The sequence below is a fragment of the Solea solea genome, chromosome 13 (assembly GCF_958295425.1).
Source record: "Solea solea chromosome 13, fSolSol10.1, whole genome shotgun sequence".
Lineage (NCBI taxonomy): Eukaryota > Metazoa > Chordata > Actinopteri > Pleuronectiformes > Soleidae > Solea > Solea solea.
This window is the reverse complement of record NC_081146.1, coordinates 11,986,556-12,005,370: the sequence shown is the minus strand read 5'-3', so window position 1 is coordinate 12,005,370 and position 18,815 is coordinate 11,986,556. Positions and strand designations below refer to the sequence as shown.

Sequence of the window (18,815 nt, the reverse complement as noted above, 5' to 3'; positions counted from 1 at the left end):
ATTCTTGTATTCACATTTGTACTATTTACTGTATGTATGTATACAGACTGTACAAGCTCCACTTTTTTTTTTTGCTTTATCTCATTTGTTGGTTAAAGCCAAGTATTTAAATCAGTCAGGGCTTGTGTTGGAGAGTTAGTAACCTCCTTTTAATGTGACGTCTCTCGAAGTACAAGTGAGCATCAGTTATTTTTTCCAAACTGACCTGTTACTAGTGTGTAGGTGGTCAAAGGTGGTGTTTTGAGGAAAGTGTAAGCAGAGGAAAGTTGATGAGGCCTGTTGTTGTTTAGGCCAAGTTGTAATTTGAATGGCTGTGACCTTTTGCTGCTCTTACAGCATGAAACTCAACCCCATCTGTAATGGTGGAGTACGGTTTCCTTTGAGTTTCAGCGTTAGCTTGTGCCACTAGGGGGCAGCATGTGAACAAGGATTGCAGCCTCATCAGAGGACAATTAGAAGAAAGGCCTTTTGATGTTTTATTTATTCGTTGTTACTTTTTTATGGTTGAGAATTGAAGCTGTATATAGGTTGTGACTTTGTGAAGAATCACTTTGCCATAGACAGTGGATCATTCATTCATTCATTCAGTCATCCATCATAAAATTTGTGTAGAGAAAGTTACAAGCAGCGCTTGTATGAAGAATGTTGTTTGTAGGATGTGACAGTGGAACTGTAACATTTGGTCAATAAAAATGATCAGTTTTTTTTGGTTGACAAATGCTTTTTGTTATCTTTTCTTTCAGGAATGACATCTGAATCTCAAAAACAAAACCCTCTATCCACTGAATAGAAACCGCTGCAAAGTTCCAAGTCAGTTTCTGACGTGGTACGGACCGTACGTCGGTGATTATCAGCCTGAGTCTTTGTGTCAGCTCCCTCAAGGAAATGATTCAGAGATGCATGTTGTCCATATGTGGTCAGCCTCATACAGGCTCTCATGTCATGTGAAAGATTCATATGGGTTGTGTTCATCAGATGAACTGTGGAAAACAGCTGATGCTACACTGAAAGTATCCAGGTCCATGCACAGTATACTAATCACCAGTTGTTCATATTCACATGGCAAATATGAACGACAAAAAAAGGATCTGAGATTGACAGTAACATTCTGCTGTATCCTCCTTCTGCCCACAGATTCACTTCCCTTAAATAAGAGCAAGACTTTTGGACTGTGGCTTAGAGATTTTCCCCCACCTAAACAGCCAGATAAAACAGAATATCATCTTTCAGAGAACGCTAAACTGTTTCCTTGGCATTGTCGACAACATGATGTTTATTCTGTGCCTAGGATTATATATCTTTAAAGAAGTTTTGCCTGTAATTATTGAAATTGAAAACTAGAGAAAAATAGCCCATTGGCCAGTGATCACAACGGATGAACCGTAGCAGCCGAGGATGGAATCTGAGGTTATTAAAAAAAGAAAGATCACTTTTTTTTTTAGCATTTTTGGTCAGAGGTGTCTACATGTGGCAGCAACAGTGTGTGGTCCCAAGCAGCTGCTGTGCTGCCAGCAGGTGGCGCTATGCCCTTGACTTAGTTTTCTTGTGCTGATGTTTTCTGGCCAGGTTGTTTGTCTCTCGTATAAAGTTTTGTGCAGATTGGTCAATACATGGCAAAGTTACAGGCCACTTCCTGTTTCGTGGCAAAGCGGTGGCTAATTTCAAAATGGCTGACTTCCTGTTGGGTCAAGTTCATGTTTGTAGATGTATTCAGTATTGGCCTGTTGTCTCGATCACGTATGAAGTTTCAAGCAGGACGGTTAATGTATGGCGAAGTTACAGGGCACTTCCTGTTTTGGTGGCGAAAGGTCAAAATACATTTTCATCCTTGATGTGTTTAGTACAAATTTGCTTATGTAGTTACAATTATCGTGCTCAGAAGACTTTGTTTACTTACAAAATGTGCAAATGGCCAAGATGGATGCCAAATTCAAAATGGTCGACTTCCTGTTGAGTTAAGGCCATAGTTCCAATAGACTTTTTGTTTGTCTCGGTACAAATTTATGCATTTTTTATGTAGTTACGATTATTGTGCTCAGAAGAGTTTGTTCATTTATGAAACGTGCAAATAGCCAAGATGGATGCGAAATTCAAAATGGTCGACTTCCTGTGGAGTCCCAGTAGACTTTTTTGTTCGTCTTGGGCTGTGACATGTTTCCACCAAGTTTCATGCAACTTAGTTTCGGCTTTGTCCCACGTTTCACCTTTGAACATTTTCACCAGTTCTAAAATGCTTTCCAATTTTCGTCCATTTTAACCAACGTTTCGTGCCCAAAAAATGTATTCCAGGAATTCCAATTTCACTTATTATTATTAAAAAGGGGATTAACTTTCTTAAATAAATGTTTTGTTTCGGCTGTGCCATATAATTTGATCATATATCAAAGAGGATGCCTGACTTTTGGCCTCTCTGCCTCGGCACCTGTGATGCATTTAAAACCACAGACCCTCCATCGCCCAGAAGAGAAATCTGATGATGAGTTTGATGGTAAAGGTTTTCAGGTCATCAGCGTGGAGTGGGTTTATTTATCAGCAGTGAGATGAGGATTATTTGAGCCCTTCCTCACTGCAGGTGATTATTTGTTGGTTCTTTAACCCCAACTGGTGTGGCTCAGACTCAGAGACAGAGACGGCCACCCAGTCCGTGGTGGAGTGGTTTTCAAAATAAGAGGATGTATTTTAGTCAAACCAAGGTGATTTTTTTTTTGTTTCTTTAGGAAAAAAAAAAGGTTCAGATCGCGGAAGATAATTTGCTGGGTCTAATCTGCTCCTCTGAGAAAATACAGTAGTGGATTTATATAATCCATCCAGACAAACCGTCATTGTCTAATGTGACTCTTTATCTTGGCTGATTCCTTTCTTTTGTCACAACAACAGTGGAAGCTGAGCTCTTTCACTAGCCCTTGAAAGAAACAACTCTACCATATTACCTCTGGCTGTCATCCTCTCTGTGATTCATCATGCTCGTTCCTCTTCGGCGAAACACTTTGGGCTCTAATGTCATGTGTGCAGTTGTGTGTCACTCTCTCACAAGCCTCACCGCTCGTTGCTCGGCCTCTGGAGTGGAAGTGAAGCACCTCAGCGGACAACAACTACAGGTGACTCACAGTCAGGGCTGCTGTCAGCATCACTTTTGATGCAGAGGACTAAAACGTGTGTCTCTGTGTGCAGGGGCGGTGAAGCTGGATATAATTAACCCTGCACTGAGCAGGACGAGGCAGCTGCCAGGAGGCACAGTTTGTTGTCTCTGCCAGTGAAACATGAAACGACTGGATCCTGTGAGCAACGTGCACATGGTGGTGAAGATTTTCTGGATCCTAAATGTCGTGCTGCAATATACGGCCTTGTGTTCTCCCTTTTTGTTTTGCTGTAGTTTCCCGTAAAAAATAAAAAATAAAAAAATGAAGAGGGCATTGACCTCCTCACAAACGGGGTCAAAGCTTTGCAACTCGTGCATCCTCTGTGAAACTAAAAAGTGTTCAAGATTTCCTCATAGAAAGACCACACTGAGTGTGTTGAGTTTGCTCAGTACTGAACGACCACTGTATGTTTGTGCACAGATTTTCTAAGAACACCTCTGGGTGTAACATGGGTGGACTCGATTATCAGTGCCTTTGGGCATTGTAGTCTATGCTAAGGCTAAAAGCCTTAAAGTACACAAAGCTCATGACAGATTAGATCGACAATATTCTCTTTGTTGGTTTGTGCATTAGGACGACACGTAGGACTGTGTAGCTTCAGTTGCACAAGCTGTTTTTAGGTTGTGGTGGTCAGCAAAGTCCTTTAATTGTACATTTATATTATTTAATTGCTGCATTTTGCACCAGGCGGCCTTGATCTTAATGTATCAGCCCTGGTTTTTGACCATACCATAATCACACCTCCCAAAACACTTTACATGACAGTATAGTAACTGTGGTAGCAGTATGGTAATCATTTTGTGAGAGGTAAGTAATATTATGGTGAAAACATCTTGTTTTTTTTTATAGTATTCATAAAGTAATAACGATGGATGATTTTTGCGGGACACAAGAAAGGATGAATGTCAACTTCATGAAATGGTAACTGCCAATTTTGATTAATGAAGGTGTTATACTGACTGTCTTTGCTCACATTACCAATCATTAACCAGGATTTTACCATGGAAATAACATGTTATTATCTTATACTGTTACCATGTTGTCACTGGACTGTAATGTATCGTGTTGAGCCACTTTCCCAAACATCACCATACTGCATGTGTTAAACAGCATTAAGAGCTTGAAGGTTTTTTGGGTGAATGAATAAAAACCACATTAATCATCCTCGTCTCTTGCAGTGGAAAAGTGTCGGCCGTGTGTGATGAGGTGGAATCTGCTTCCCATGGAAACCTGAATATGTGCCATGGAGCTGGATTAGTGTACCAAGGTACCAGTGGGTCAGACCTTATCACGGCAGCTGTTATCATGTGCACTCTTTGAAATGACCTCAGTCAGTCTAATGAAAAGTCTTTGGTTGCTGACTGGTCATTTTTCCAATATTATATTATGGTTTTACTGCCAGCAGATTACATGCCATTGTTTATTTCTTCCAACTGCGCTTGTTTTGAAGCCATGGTTAATTTTGCTGCGTCACAACTGCAGTAAAATGGCAACAGCTACTGTTCATCAAGCTCATAGAAATGTCATGATTCTGGGGGAGAAAACTATTTCTAAAACTCTCTCAAGAAAATCACAATGTCTCACGATTTGATTGCCTTTCCCACCTCATTTCAGGGACATGTAGCAAAACAGAATACTACAGAAGACGATGGTTGAGCAATAACCGCGAAAGCTCATTGAACTTCATGTCACTGGTCACGACCCAGGTTAGTGTAGCTCCTACCATAAAGTGAGGGGGGCAGAGGTGAGAAAAGGTGAGGGACAGATAGATAGTGTGTGCTGAGTCACAGAGAGGACAACAGTAGATCTGCACTGTGTTTGACTTTAAGACCATAGTACAGTTCTGTAAGGCATGAACGAGTTAAATTCTCCACATCGCTTATCGTGTTGACAGGGGTTACTGAAAATGAAGCTGCACAGGAGAGAGAGAGAGAGAGAGAAAGAGGTAGCAAAGATGCAAAGAGAGATAAGGAGATGTTCTATAGTCAGACACTGATACTGTGAGGTGTGGCGCTACACTCTTTTGCCATATGCCTGTTTCCTGCTTTCATTTACAACATTGCATAACAAGCTTTTGTTCAAAACCTCGCAGAAACATCCAGCTTGTTGTTAGCCTGATTCCATAATGTCAAAAACCTGGATGATTATCTGAGAAACGTGCTGCCGACGTATTGCTATTATTCGCTTGATTCAACCTGACTGAGAGGATGCATAGAAAGGATTCACATCAGCAGTATCAGTTGTGTGAATAGATAGCAGCCGTCGTCTCTGAGCTTTCTGCTTCATATCTGTGTGTGTCATTTCTGCCCACCCAACGAGGAGTGCTCGGGATGAGACTTTTCTCTCTGATAGTTTCTCGGAGGTTATGATCAAAATCTCAACAACAAAAAAAACCCAAACGACTGGAAGTGAAACCACATATGACATGAGCTTCTGCAGAGACACTGCTGTGAGGCTCTGTCTGTCTGCACGAGCCAGGATTATGAGTGTTAGGAGGACATTTTCCATGTGTGCTTCTTTCTGTTTTCAGGCAAGGAGGCGAGCAGTGACATCAGACACTCCTGCTGTCCATTGAGGGCTGAAGTGCCCCTGTGCAAGGTACCTGAACCCCATTGCTACTGCACCTGGTTTATGTGTGCTCACTACTGGTTTGTAAAAAGGATGGGTTAAATGCAGAGGTCACTAATTGGTGTGTGCGCAAATAAAACTCATTCTAATCCTAATTCCCGTCCAGACAATTGGCATAATTTCTCTCTTCGTGGTCCTTTCAGTTTTTTTCCCCTCTGCTACTGGACGGCGGTGAGGAGCTGGATTTCTGGGAATGAAACTAGAGCTCGCTGCTAAATAGGGGTTTCCTTCTCTTGCTTCTGGTATATGCTCCACAAAGTGGAAGCAGTCGCTCAATTCTTCTCTTTTAATATGTGCTGTCCACACACACGGGGCGAAAATTACAGAGCATATTCATTTTTATAAGCTTGCATTGGTTGACTCAGCACGATCTGCACATTGTCAGCAGCTGTCATGTTGTGTGTTCATCCCTGTAGTACAGTTAATAATATTTAGCCAAAGAAGAATAATACAAGAATTAGAATCCAGAGGGAGCCATTCATCGACCAACACCAAAGGCGGAAATTGAAGCCAAGTGGTGGTGGTTTATTTTTCTTTTTTAAAGTATTTGACAAGATAATTTACAACAACAGGAGCCTATAATGTCTTAGTCGGGTGTGGGCCTGGGTTGCATAACGTGACCAAGTTAGGAAGTCCCAGACATATGGAGGACAGGGTTTTTTATTACCATGGCCATACTTTCCTCTTCTCGACTCTTCTTTTCTATGAGGTTATTTCTTCTGTGAGCAGAAGAAATCACATGTTAAGAATAACATGTGCACATAACTCTCAGCGCCTTGAAATTGATTTATTAGGAAACGACTTTTTTCATCACACCCTCTTAAGGAATTTCTCATCTTGCCTTCTTGTATAGGTTTGAGTAGATCCGTGCTTTTCAAACTCGCCGTCGCTGTTAAATGAGACTTTTTCCACTTCATTTTATGCCATTCATATTCTGCACAGCTCCAGCGTGAGTCCTTTCACCGGCCTTCTTCCCACCCATCCATAGGGTAACATAAGTCAAGCCTTGCGTAACACAGTCTGACACTATATTTGACCGTTGAGCCTCGGAGAACTTGAACTATGCAAGGGCCTCTCTTATCAAAGGCCTGGGACTTGGTAAAATTATAAACCTGCTGAAAAAAAAGAAAGAAGAGAGACAAGTAATCGTCATAAAATATGTAAAGATAACAAAAGAACACATTCTGTAACAGAAAATCTGCATTTAGTTGCCATTTGCAGTGCATGTGTGGACAAGGTGGAGAGCAAATGATTGACGCTGTTTGAATGTAGTGCGTTGTTTTCCTGAAGCACACTGCCCGGCTCTGCCGAACAACACTACAGCAATCAGTCAAGCAGGCAGTGGAGCCGCTCTGACGTCAACAGCACAGCTGCTTGCGTAACCGCTGTCCCATAGATTTATCATCTGGAGCAAAGTAAACCTCTCTTATCACACGCACCCTCTATCTCAGGTAAAGCTCCACAGTGTCCACGCTGACGAGTCACCCTAACCTGCTTGTCCAGTCAGGCTATCTGCCATCATGGAAAGTGTGGTCAGAAATGTAGAAACCGGTTTGATTCGTCAAAGTAGCAGTGGATTTTTAAAGCAATGTCATGACGGACATGAAATGTAATAGCAGCAGCTGCATCACTATTTTAGCTATGGCAACACTTTAAAAAGTTACACATGATGCGCCTTCTAATAATAGCAAAACACTTGGGTCTTCTGGTGTTACATGCCTGAATGTGCACAGTGTTTAATCAAGGAAGTCCTTTTCAGGGACATAATTCAGTGTGACTGGAGGATCTATAAATGAAAAGAGCTTCACAACTCAGCCAGTGTGACGGACGCACTGTTATCTGCCACAGCACCAATTGATCATGGTGACATTTCACGCTTTGCTGTTTTGTAACATCGATTTTTCAGCCACACGTTTACAACACGCTGCGAGGTCCAACCGTTTGTCTCCTCTTCTTTTTTTTCTTTTTTTTTACTGCCCACAAGGCAAACACTGACAGAGACGATACATACAATACAATAAAAATAAATAACTGCATGAGCATAGACATTTACGGTAAGAGGAAAGAAAATCTTTTCACAAAGCTCTCCACAGTGTGTACCGAAGAATCCCAGATTATTATTATTGTTCTGTTTGGTTGTGGTTAGAACTGGAAACTACACCTATATCATATTGCATGATTTGTTAAAGGTGTGTTTAAGTGTCCGTCTCTTCACGCCTACAAGACTCACAGTACCAATTGTCAAGATCTTAGCAGGATGTCAAGTCAGGGATAAACAAAGGTTGTAACTAGGAATTATACACTAAGCAGTCCACGCATTTCGGTTGATTTTAATTGTGTCATACTAAGTGTGTTTGCGGCTTCACATCCGACTGACACAGGGCGTTGAGGGAACCTGAGAATGTCAAGAGGCCTGACATTTATCTGTCGTCATTGTTCTCTAGTCCCCAAGTGTTTCACATGCAGGTAAATGTTGGCTAAGGCCCCAGGATGCACAGCTGCCACATGGTTGGTTATTTATAGCCCGGTGACGCAGATGTCTCACATCAGTGTCTGTCGGACCCTCAGCTGGAGACACCTCTGTCCGTCTGAACGACAACCGGTGATACCGTTGCCCCGGAAACAGGATTATGTTGACATCACAAGGATTTGAAGCGATCTTGTGTTGAGACGAGATCCACAGTGTGCCCACGACCTGACCTCTCTGAAGCCAGAGAGGAAGTGTAGACCTACACACACACACACACACACACACACACACACAGCTATTCTTTTTAGGACATTGCATTGACTTTAAGTCATTTGGACGACAAAAACAAAGCATTATTCCTCAACTTATCCATAACCACTTACCATTATTGAAATCTTAGCCCTAAACTAAACCAATTCTTTGGTTTTGGTCCAGGTGTTGGTCTCCATGAGGACTACTGGTCTTGGCAAAGTCAGTGTTTATGCCAGAAAAGCTTCGACACACAACAACACACAAACACATTATGTGTGTGTGTTAGTGTGTAGGAGCTTGTGTTTTCATCCGTCATGTGTTTTATTGCTGCACCACTAAAAGCTGCACATCAAGCCAATCATAAAATGAACTTTACTCTCTTGTAAACATTTTACAGGTACACTAACATGTCGTGTGGACAGGTAGTTCATGATTTTTATATATATAAATATATTTATGACATATTTGGGTCAATTTGAAAGAGGAAATGAATAAAACTTTGCTAGTTTCTGTACATGATAGAAGAGGTTGTAGGTCTTCTCATCACTAAAAGAAACATCTGTCTTCCACAGTGCAAGGCCTTTTCATTTCTGGATATTTAGTGTATTTAATCACATTATCAGCCACACACAAGATAAATGTCAATCTTTCAAATCAATATTAAATACACGAAAAAGAAAGAAACATCAATTTATATATTTCTTCTCTAGTGCTCTTTTTTAATTTCTTACATGAAATGAATTTTGTATATAATACATTTCACCGCTTTCTGTTGTTTTTATTTTCATGTCATATTCTGTTTACAGCACACGTCTGAACGTGGTCGTCCACAGTTGGACATGGTGGCAGGAAAAGCTCAAATGAACGGTGCCAGAGCCATTTACAAGCGTCACAGTTCGCTGTGCACGTTAAATCCACAGAGATCTAGATCTGACTCTCATAATGCCCTCACATTGTTCTTTGTGAGTATAGAAACAGCCAGGACTGACACTGTCCGACCGAGACCTGGAGCTTTCTCAGGAACTTTTCCTACACAGTAGAACACTTACACATTGCAATAAAAGCATGTAAAAGCAATATATATAGAATTTAGTTAGTTAGCAGTGGATTCTGTATCTGATATGAAGATGTCAACTACCAAAACTCTATGAAGCCTGTAAAGCTAACAAATATTCCTTTCAGTATAGAGGAATATCTCAAAAGAAATAATAATAATAATAATAAAAAACCCCGTTGCAGATAAGGAGGCTGGGTAGAAATACGCCAAGGACATTGCGGGTTATCTTTCATTAATCACTTAATAAATCATTAACAAGTTAAATGACTTGTAGACGTTCATTTTCCATCGGCTGAATCAATAAACATCATCACCAAGTCACAGCTTCCCTCTCTAAATTGCCGACAACTAAAGTTGAAAAAAACAACAACGTAGTGCTACGACCAAGCAATAAATTACAATTTTTATAACCTGCTATCATAGTTTAAATTACTCTGAGAAGCAGCTTCTGGATTTCAGTGAAGCAGATGATGGATTTCCATAGAGTCAGTTTTATGTGACACATACTCTGACTAGAAGCTACAATAATGTGCAAACAGTGTCAATGTCCTTATTGACACGTGTTACCATGTAAATGTAATGGTCCAATAGAGATGTATATACAGTCTTTTGTTACAGTGTCCTATTATTATTTGTCTATGCAGCAATAACAAATGGCAGTAAACACGGAGCAGTAGTTTCCACCTGGGGCCAGGAGAAAAGTCAGTCTGACGCTTTCTTTATTATTTGTCTTTTTTCTTGAGCATTATTTGTTCATAATACCTGCCCAGGGTTTTATATAGATCATTAAAGTGGGTCACAAAAGCAGTTATATTTTCTTGGTTTAGCCAAGAAGGTATTTAGCTTGTCAGAAGTTAAACTGTGTTAAGTTTTTTTTGGATAATCTTTCCCTTAAAGTGATCAGGGCGTCGCTGCAAAAACATCCGGCATGCTCTGCAAACATTCCCTGGGCAAATAAAGAAGTAGTAGCCTGTTCACATGAGCTCAATGTACCGTGTACCACACATTGTCACTTATCTGTTGTCTTCCTCCCCCCCCCCCCCCACAAAACACATCATTTAAAGACTTACATGTGACATACGTAAATACTGATTCATCAGACACGCTTACTGCCTTCTTCTGGTTTTAATCGTCCGTCTGTATCCAGAGACTTCTCTCATTTTGCAGACATGTTATCGAGGGTAACTCATCTTACAAAAACCCTCCACATCTGATCACAGTCGGCAACACCTGAACTTGTGGCTGCTTGTCTTGTGTTGACGTGTTCAGCAGCACATGGAGCTGATAACTGATACTGATATTTATGTTTGTCCTTTTGCCAAACTGCAGAGGTCATTTAGTCTCTTCTGTAGTGAAATTAACATCATATTGCAGCAGATGTGGATACAAGATATCTTCATTGTGCAAATTAAATAAGCATACCTCAAGCAGCTTTTTCTGCCAACTATTCTAGTCGGATTTTGGCGTGTTTGCAGATATCCGATAATACATTTTAAAGCCAGTGTCGTGCAGATAATATCATGCATCCCTAAGTAGTATATTTCATTTCTGCCAATAAACCCTGCTAAATGTTACACTATAGACCTTTTAAAGATATAATGTGTACTGTGTAACATTTCTGCATTAACATAACCTAATAACAACATGACTAATGTAATGTACTTTCCCATCACTCTTCCATGGTAATCCAAATTTCTTCTCATGGTAACAGATGATGTAACTGGTACTTTTTTAGAAACCTGCTCTGGCGAGGTTCCCTTTGTCATCAAACTAGGTACATTTTGTTATTGTTAACCAATATTCACAAATATAAACACGGATATTAAACAATATTGTTGTATTGTACTTTCTGTGAGTGGCTGCAAGACTCACAAAGAAAAAACGAGGCAGGAAAACAGTGAACAAATACGAGGGAACAGGTGAGAGTAGCTCACATGCAGAGCTGGAGTGTGAGGGAAGACCATGTCAGTCAGCACCAGGCTCACAGCATGATGATGTTGATGATGATGCTCACAGCCGAGCGGAGGGAGGAGTCTGTCAGTGTGCGTCATATGAAGGCTGTTCCCTGCGAACGTCCGCAGTCAATGACCAAACTCAGCAGCCAATCACAGGCCTCATACTAATGAGGCGGTTTTAAAGCCTGCGGACCTTCCTTATGAATGTGCTCTTTGCACACTGACCGGATTCTAGTGTCGTACACCGAGCGGAGGAAGCAGCCGATACACTATCACTCCAACCTCCACCACCCGAGACAACTTCTCCTCACTCTGTGCTCTGCTTCAGCGCAAACGGCGGAAACGACGGGAATATAAATCCATCCACCAGGCTTTTCTGTGCTCTCACAGGACAGAAGAAGACACACGGCTGAGTCGAGAGGAAGCGCGGGTTCGTCACTCTACTTTATTCCCCTTTTTCTCTGAAAAGTTAACATCGCCATGTCTTGCGGTGATGCGTCGGATCAGAGTCGGAGGTTCTGCGTGTTGTCTTGGGATCAGGTGCGGCGCTTGGACTCGATCCTCGGGGAGGCTGTGCCCATCCACGGCCGAGGAAACTTCCCCACTCTGTCCGTGCAGCCACGCCAGATTGTCCAGGTATAAAACACACACACTCTACCCACTCACACTCATTTAAAACGTATTACTTATAAGTTTTATACTTACTTATTCTTTACGTGTGTAAAGTAACTATTAGAGCTGGAAATGAATCGTGTGCAACATGTGGTCTTCTGAATAAATATTAATTATTATTATTACATTATGTAGTTTTTAATGGAATCTTTTACTGCCATAGTTTAAATAAATGTGTGAAATATCCTCTTATTTCCCCTAAAGCATCTATTTTAAATTAATGTATTATTCCTACTGATACAGATTGTGTGGATTAAAGACTTTTATTCATGCAGCCTTTTAGTTAGATGAGGGTTTTCATGGCTTTGAATCTGTGTTTTTGTGTCCCATTTATTTTATTGTACATACTTACTGTGATTGTTCTACAAAGAATATCAAATACTGCTGTATTTCTTTCCTCTTGATGACACTGTGTCTCAGTGTCCATCGTCTTCACATTTAAATTCAGAGTTTACAGACACCCCTCCACATTTCCACGGCTGTATCACGTTGCACTTCCACAGGTGGGTGGGTGGGTGGGGGGGTTCCTATATAGCTGCCTGTGCATTTCAGTGGTAAAGTGCTCCGGTAGAATTTCACGTTGAACACGCAGTCGATCCCTGACAAACATCATGTCATCTACTGAATTCTGCTTTTCATTTACACATTAAATGTCTGAAGCCCAGAGCTTCATGCTTGTGGTTGTGGAAACATGAATGCTCCATTGACCGTGCAGTTGACTTAAATACAGGTTTGAGCCCCAGATGTGGGGGTTCTCATGTTTCCCCTGGATTTGTGGAAACCCCGTGTCATTTCATTCTCCTGGAATCTGCTCCAGATATTCATTTAGTGGTTGGTTGAGCGCTGATCAGGAGTGAAGCTCCTGTCACCAGGAACTAGAATGAGAGTATAGACCTGCTGCTGTAATGTATATTTATCCTTTTTGTTTAATGATGTAGTCGTGCTTCCTCCATGCTTATGAATCAAAGGGAGGTGTGAGTGAGAGGGTGGACCTTTCGTCTTCCTGCAGGTTTGCCACTAAACATCTACTGTGGCATCATGAAGTGTGAGAGTCCAAAGAAGAGAGGGAGAGAGAGAACTGTGGGTCAAAGTTAATAACGGCCTCTGTTCTTCACCACTAAACATCTCAGTGCTGTGACTCGCAGCTTTTCCACAACCAGATACAACCATTTACAATTTTTTTTTTTTACCTTTTTGTTAGTTTTGTTTTCATACAAAGTAAGACCGACCCGGTTAAACCAGACTCAGGTTTCACTTCTGGGATCTTATGTAAGGCCAGTATAGCGACACGTAGGGGGAAGTTCAACCTGTTGTCCGGGAACAGAGAGAAAGAGAGAGAAAAGATGCTGAGGTAGAATTTCTCTGTAATGCTGACATGTGTCCATAGAAGCATAAAGGAAAAAAAAACTAAATATCAATGCGTCTGACTTTGAAATCAATTACGGCCCAATGACTACACTGCTGTTACTGCCAGTTATGACATTATGAGACTTACCTTTTATGTTTTTGTCCTAAATATGAGGGCGAGAATCAGGTGTTTGCACTGTAGGTGTAACTGTTTTACAACAGTGGTTGTAATTTATTCAGTAGAAACACTTGAGTAGTGTAACTTGACACATGCAGTCATTCAGGCATTTATTTGTTGTTCTACAGCCTGGAGAATGCAGTAGGGTGGGATTTTGAGAACCCAAGTAGATCATTCCGTCATCCTCAGGTAACTGAATCGGTTTCCCAGTATGGGAAATGAATCCTACTGTTCACTTGATTTATAACATTCCCTGGGGATTTCATGGTCTCGGTCACTAGTCTCAGATGTTCATCAGTAGGACATGATGTCAATTTCACAAATGATGTTCCCATTTAGAGGGAAAGTGGAGGGTAAAGCACAGCACATCTGATTTCACAGTCACGGTTTCCCCCCGGGTGCTTGCTGGTGGTGATGTTGGCATATGGTGTCCATTTGTTCGTCTTCTCCCAAATGTGGCTGCACTGAGGTGGAACGCCCTCGTTTTGAAGCATCTGACAGATTTACTGGGACAGAGGGAGGGAGACGCTGAACCTTAATGACCTGAGGTTATTGCATTTGACCTGAAGCAAGTTTTTTTTTTTTTCTCTCTATCCACCAGTGCTCAAGCACTCTTGGTTACAGCTGGAGATTATAAACCCTCATTTCCGTTTTCTGAAAAAAAGGACCTGAAACACAGTGTGTCTTTGTTTAGGTTTCATTCAGTCTGAGGCTGCTGGTGATTAAATTGACTTCACTTTCACAAACTATTGATTTTGTGCCGTGTGGAGGTTATTTGAACATGTCTCAAGACAGTGAGTCTTTTTAGTGTGTACTGAAAAAAAAAAATGGGGGGGGAAAAACAATTTTATGCTAATGCCATGCTGTATTTTTTGTCTCGTTCCTGTTTAGGTTGTGCGGGCAAGGCTGGAGGAGAGAGGTGTGTGCGTCAAAGACGTGAGACTGAACGGGTCTGCTGCCAGCCACGTGCTCCACCAGGACACCGGACTGGGCTACAAAGACCTAGACCTGATTTTTGGTGTGTCGCTGAAAGACGACCAGGCTTTCCGTCTGGTGAAAGACGTCGTGCTGGACTGTCTGTTGGACTTCCTGCCAGCCGGGGTCTCAAAGGAGCGCATCACGGCACTGACCCTCAAGGAGGCCTATGTACAGAAACTGGTGAAAGTCTGTAATGACACGGACCGCTGGAGCCTCATCTCGCTGTCCAACAACATGGGCAAGAATGTGGAGCTTAAATTTGTGGACTCTTTGCGGCGGCAGTTTGAATTTAGCGTGGACTCCTTCCAGATTTGCCTCGATTCGCTGCTTTTATTTGACCGCTGCTCGGAGACGCCCATGTCTGAGAGCTTTCACCCCACCGTGATCGGGGAGAGCGTGTACGGGGATTTCGAGGAGGCCATGGATCACCTGTGCCACAGGACCATAGCTACACGCAGCCCCGAGGAAATCAGAGGTGGCGGTTTACTGAAATATTGCCACCTACTGGTGCGAGGGTTCACGGCCTCCTCCGAGGCGGACATGAAGCATATGCAGCGCTACATGTGCTCGCGCTTCTTCATTGACTTCCCTGACATATGCGAGCAGCAGAGGAAGCTGGAGGCCTACCTGCAGAACCACTTTGCCGGGATGGAGCACAAGCGGTACGAGTGTCTGATGACTCTGCACCAAGTCGTGAACGAGAGCACGGTGTGTCTGATGGGCCACGAGCGGCGCCAGACGCTCAGCCTCATATCCATGCTGGCGCTGAAGGTGCTGGCCGAGCAGAACGCCATCCCCACTGTGACGAATGTCACGTGCTACTACCAGCCAGCTCCGTATGTGCAGGACATCAACTTCAGTAATTACTATATCGCACATGTTCAGCCACCGCAGGTGTCACCGTGCAGTAATTCATATCAGACGTGGCTGCCGTGTAGCTGAACTGACCATGACGGGATGGTCCGCGGTGGATACTTCGCCATCGCTCCTCGTCTTTTCAGAGAAAGTGGACTGAAAATACACTAAAAAGGAAACCCACGTTTGCCAAATGTGACTTAACTACAACAATCTTGTACTGCTGTACATCTGATTGAGCCGACACATGAACTTTTCTCACATTGCTCTTGCAAAACATCTGTAAGATTGCTGGTCATTTCTGAGATGTAGTGACAATATCTTATTTAAGTATTATATAAAAAAAAACAACAACAACTTTATAGAGTGTATGTCAGAAATACATTTTGAGGAAACAAACATCAAAGCTGGTATTATTTTCATACTCTGGCTTTATTTTTATTTCTTTTTTAATTACATACTGGACCAAAGATGTATTTGTCTTTCAGAGAGGGAATGTTGTTATGATTCCAAGTGCCTTAAAATGAACCATGAAATGTTCTATTAAAAAAAACAAAAAACCTGTCAAGTCAGAACTGTGCATTCAGTGTTTTCTAGATTTCTCTGTTTCTCTTTTCAGGAACAGCCGCATTCATTTTTGTGAGAATAAAAAATCGGTAAAACTCCAGTTTTTTTGTATTGTGGTCATTTGTATTTATTTCCCAATCTATGCTCCTTCACTATTCACTCATAGGCACTGGCTTCACTAACGAGATGTTTTTATTTCACAGAATGAACCCTATCCTCAGATGGATGGATGGACGGACAGATGGATGAATGGGGGCTTGTTTGTTCCATAGCTGACGACAACAAGGCAGCTCATTTCACGTTACCAGCCCCATTGAAATGTATATATTGTCGACTGGAGTGAGCTGCACTTGTTAAAGTGGGCCTGAGGATCAATTACAATCTGAGGACATTGAACCATAAGGAGGCTTTTCTAAAGCACAATGGCCTCTCTCTCTCTCTCTCTCTCTCCTCTGTGATACTAAAGCTTTTAAACAAAGACTGGCCTGTTCTTCCACCCATGTTACTCGTGGAAACCCAGCCCTGTTTGCTTGACTGATACCATATCCGTGTCATTTTGCCCGAGTCATAATCAAAAATCTTTACAGGCATTGGGAGAGTGGTCTTGTTAAAAGGCAGAGATGGTGGAAATGATGCCGTTCATGTGGATGATGATACACAGACTGGCTTTTTTGGGCTAATATTTACATCCAAAAATAGAAATAGTTTAATTTAAACCACATCCCTCCATTTCCTAGTTTTAAAATTGTCAAATGTTGAAATACTGGAATCAGAATTATGGTTTTGCACATATACACTGACTTATCTTTGCAGAAATCTGCTGATGGAGTTTTTAGTGGTGGTCACAGAGTCGGTTTACTGGAAACACTCGCTGCCAGTAAGTAATCTAGACCTTTTTATAGTGTTTATAATGGGAAATTATTTTACTTTTTGTTACATACTCTAACACCTTGGTTCTCAAACTGTGGTACGTCCACCACTAGCGGTACGTGAGCTGTTCTACTGTGTATACCAGGGTATGTGATTGTCGTGTAGCTGAGGAGTGTGCAGAAAATGAAAAAAATAACAAAAAATATAAATAAATTAAATGGAAAATGGAATTTTACACCAAACTGTAAAATCTCTGATAGATCCCCACACCATGAATACATTGGGTTTTTTTTACATTATGATGCATTATTTCCTGAAAACCTGACAAAAATATCAACAAGTACAGACGGTGATTTTTTAAAGAATCCACATAAAACAAATCTGCACCAGAATCCAGTAGTTTTTTTTTTGGCATAAGTAATTTATGAAACATATCTCTTGGAATTGTCTGTTTGCTTATTTAAAATGATATTAGTCAGCAATCTTAATTATGCATCCTATCTTTTAACCCATAGAACACAGATTACTTTTGGTAAAACATATATACAGAGGTTATAAGAACGCAAGCGTATAAGAATGTGAGTATCTTATATTATTTTTTCCAGCACCACCTATAGGCAATCTGATTAAGTTATTTTTGTTCCCATTTTCACCAATTATATAAACACACCTGAGCGAAAAGTACAAAACTTTTTGTGAATTTGTGAAATTTGGAAACTTGGAAATTTGGAAACTTGGCTTGACTCGCTTGGCTCGTTTTTATGAACAAAACATAGAAGAAAAACGGTTTATTTTGTGACCTACACAATTATTGCTACTCCTACTAGTCTTTTTTTCATATGTCATATAGAATTATCATTACTTTGACTCAACAACACAAAAGAACACAAAAAAACCCACATTTTTGAAGATATGACCTATAAACACAAACCCCCAGGATGTCCAAATTAGGAGTTGCGTATTATTCAGACAGGATTTATATCACAAATCGTATATCAATAGTGTAACTTCGTGAAAGAATGCGTCCCCTTATGAAAAGTTGAGAAACACTGGCCAAGTTGTGATCCGACACTATCATCACCTCTGTTTGCTTTGACTCGGTTTCATTTCCTTTAATGTTTGCACATCAGTCGAGCTGAGACCTAATATCTTGATGTCAATAATAATTAGAGGCACACAGTGTGATTCAGCTTCACCACCGTCACTGGCTTCTAGCTGCAGGAATGTTCTAGTCGTGATATATATTCATTTAGACAGCTCAAGAATTGATGGCTTTATCAAAACATAGACGCTTGAACCGATGCATTCGATTAAGATATATATATTTTAAATAAACTACCTCACGACTTGAGATAGTTAGAAACTTTACCCGAGAGATAATAGTGTAAGATTGGTGAGACATTTAATTTGGGCTTTAAATTGGAGTGCGTGTGGGCTGTGGTTCTGTGCACACGTCTCTGTGAAAGCAGGGTGATGACAGGACAGATACGCAGTAATGACAGAGATTTCACAATTTCTCGCCACAACACAAATCAAACTCATCCTGGCCCCTGGTCTGTGCTATTACCTTCCCCGAAAGAGGGTTTGTTCACCCAAAGGGGGCGATTATAATGTCCCTCTTACCCATCCTCCACAGGGAGTTTCTCACTCAGTGTGTCTTCTCGGTGCGTCCACTTTCCCTGTGAACCTGAAGATATGAAGATGTTTTAAATTAAGCTGTACTTTCGGAGCACATGACTCTGTGGATATGACATCATCCCGAGGGTGCAAAGGGGAAACACATGTCTTGCTTTTACTGCATGATTAGATCAAGCTGACGGTGCAGCTTCAGCTGGACGAGTGGATG

At 41.4% G+C, this 18,815-nt stretch overlaps 1 protein-coding gene across 1 annotated transcript; it reads left to right on the top strand.

Moving 5' to 3' along the window:
- The first annotated feature begins 11,699 nt into the window (after nucleotides 1–11,699).
- tent5ba (terminal nucleotidyltransferase 5ba) lies at nucleotides 11,700–16,199 on the top strand. Its single transcript, XM_058648682.1, has 2 exons — nucleotides 11,700–12,138; nucleotides 14,591–16,199. Exons 1-2 carry the CDS (start codon nucleotides 11,983–11,985, stop codon nucleotides 15,617–15,619), a joined length of 1,185 nt encoding a protein of 394 aa, XP_058504665.1. The 5' UTR covers nucleotides 11,700–11,982; the 3' UTR covers nucleotides 15,620–16,199.
- The last annotated feature ends 2,616 nt before the right edge of the window (nucleotides 16,200–18,815 follow it).

Bases quoted from the DNA above. Each gene is read 5' to 3' on its own strand.
- tent5ba (XM_058648682.1), top strand. From the start codon at position 11,983: ATGTCTTGCGGTGATGCGTCGGATCAGAGTCGGAGGTTCTGCGTGTTG. The intron at 12,139-14,590 runs GTATAAAACACA...GTTCCTGTTTAG, and splicing joins AGCCACGCCAGATTGTCCAG to GTTGTGCGGGCAAGGCTGGA.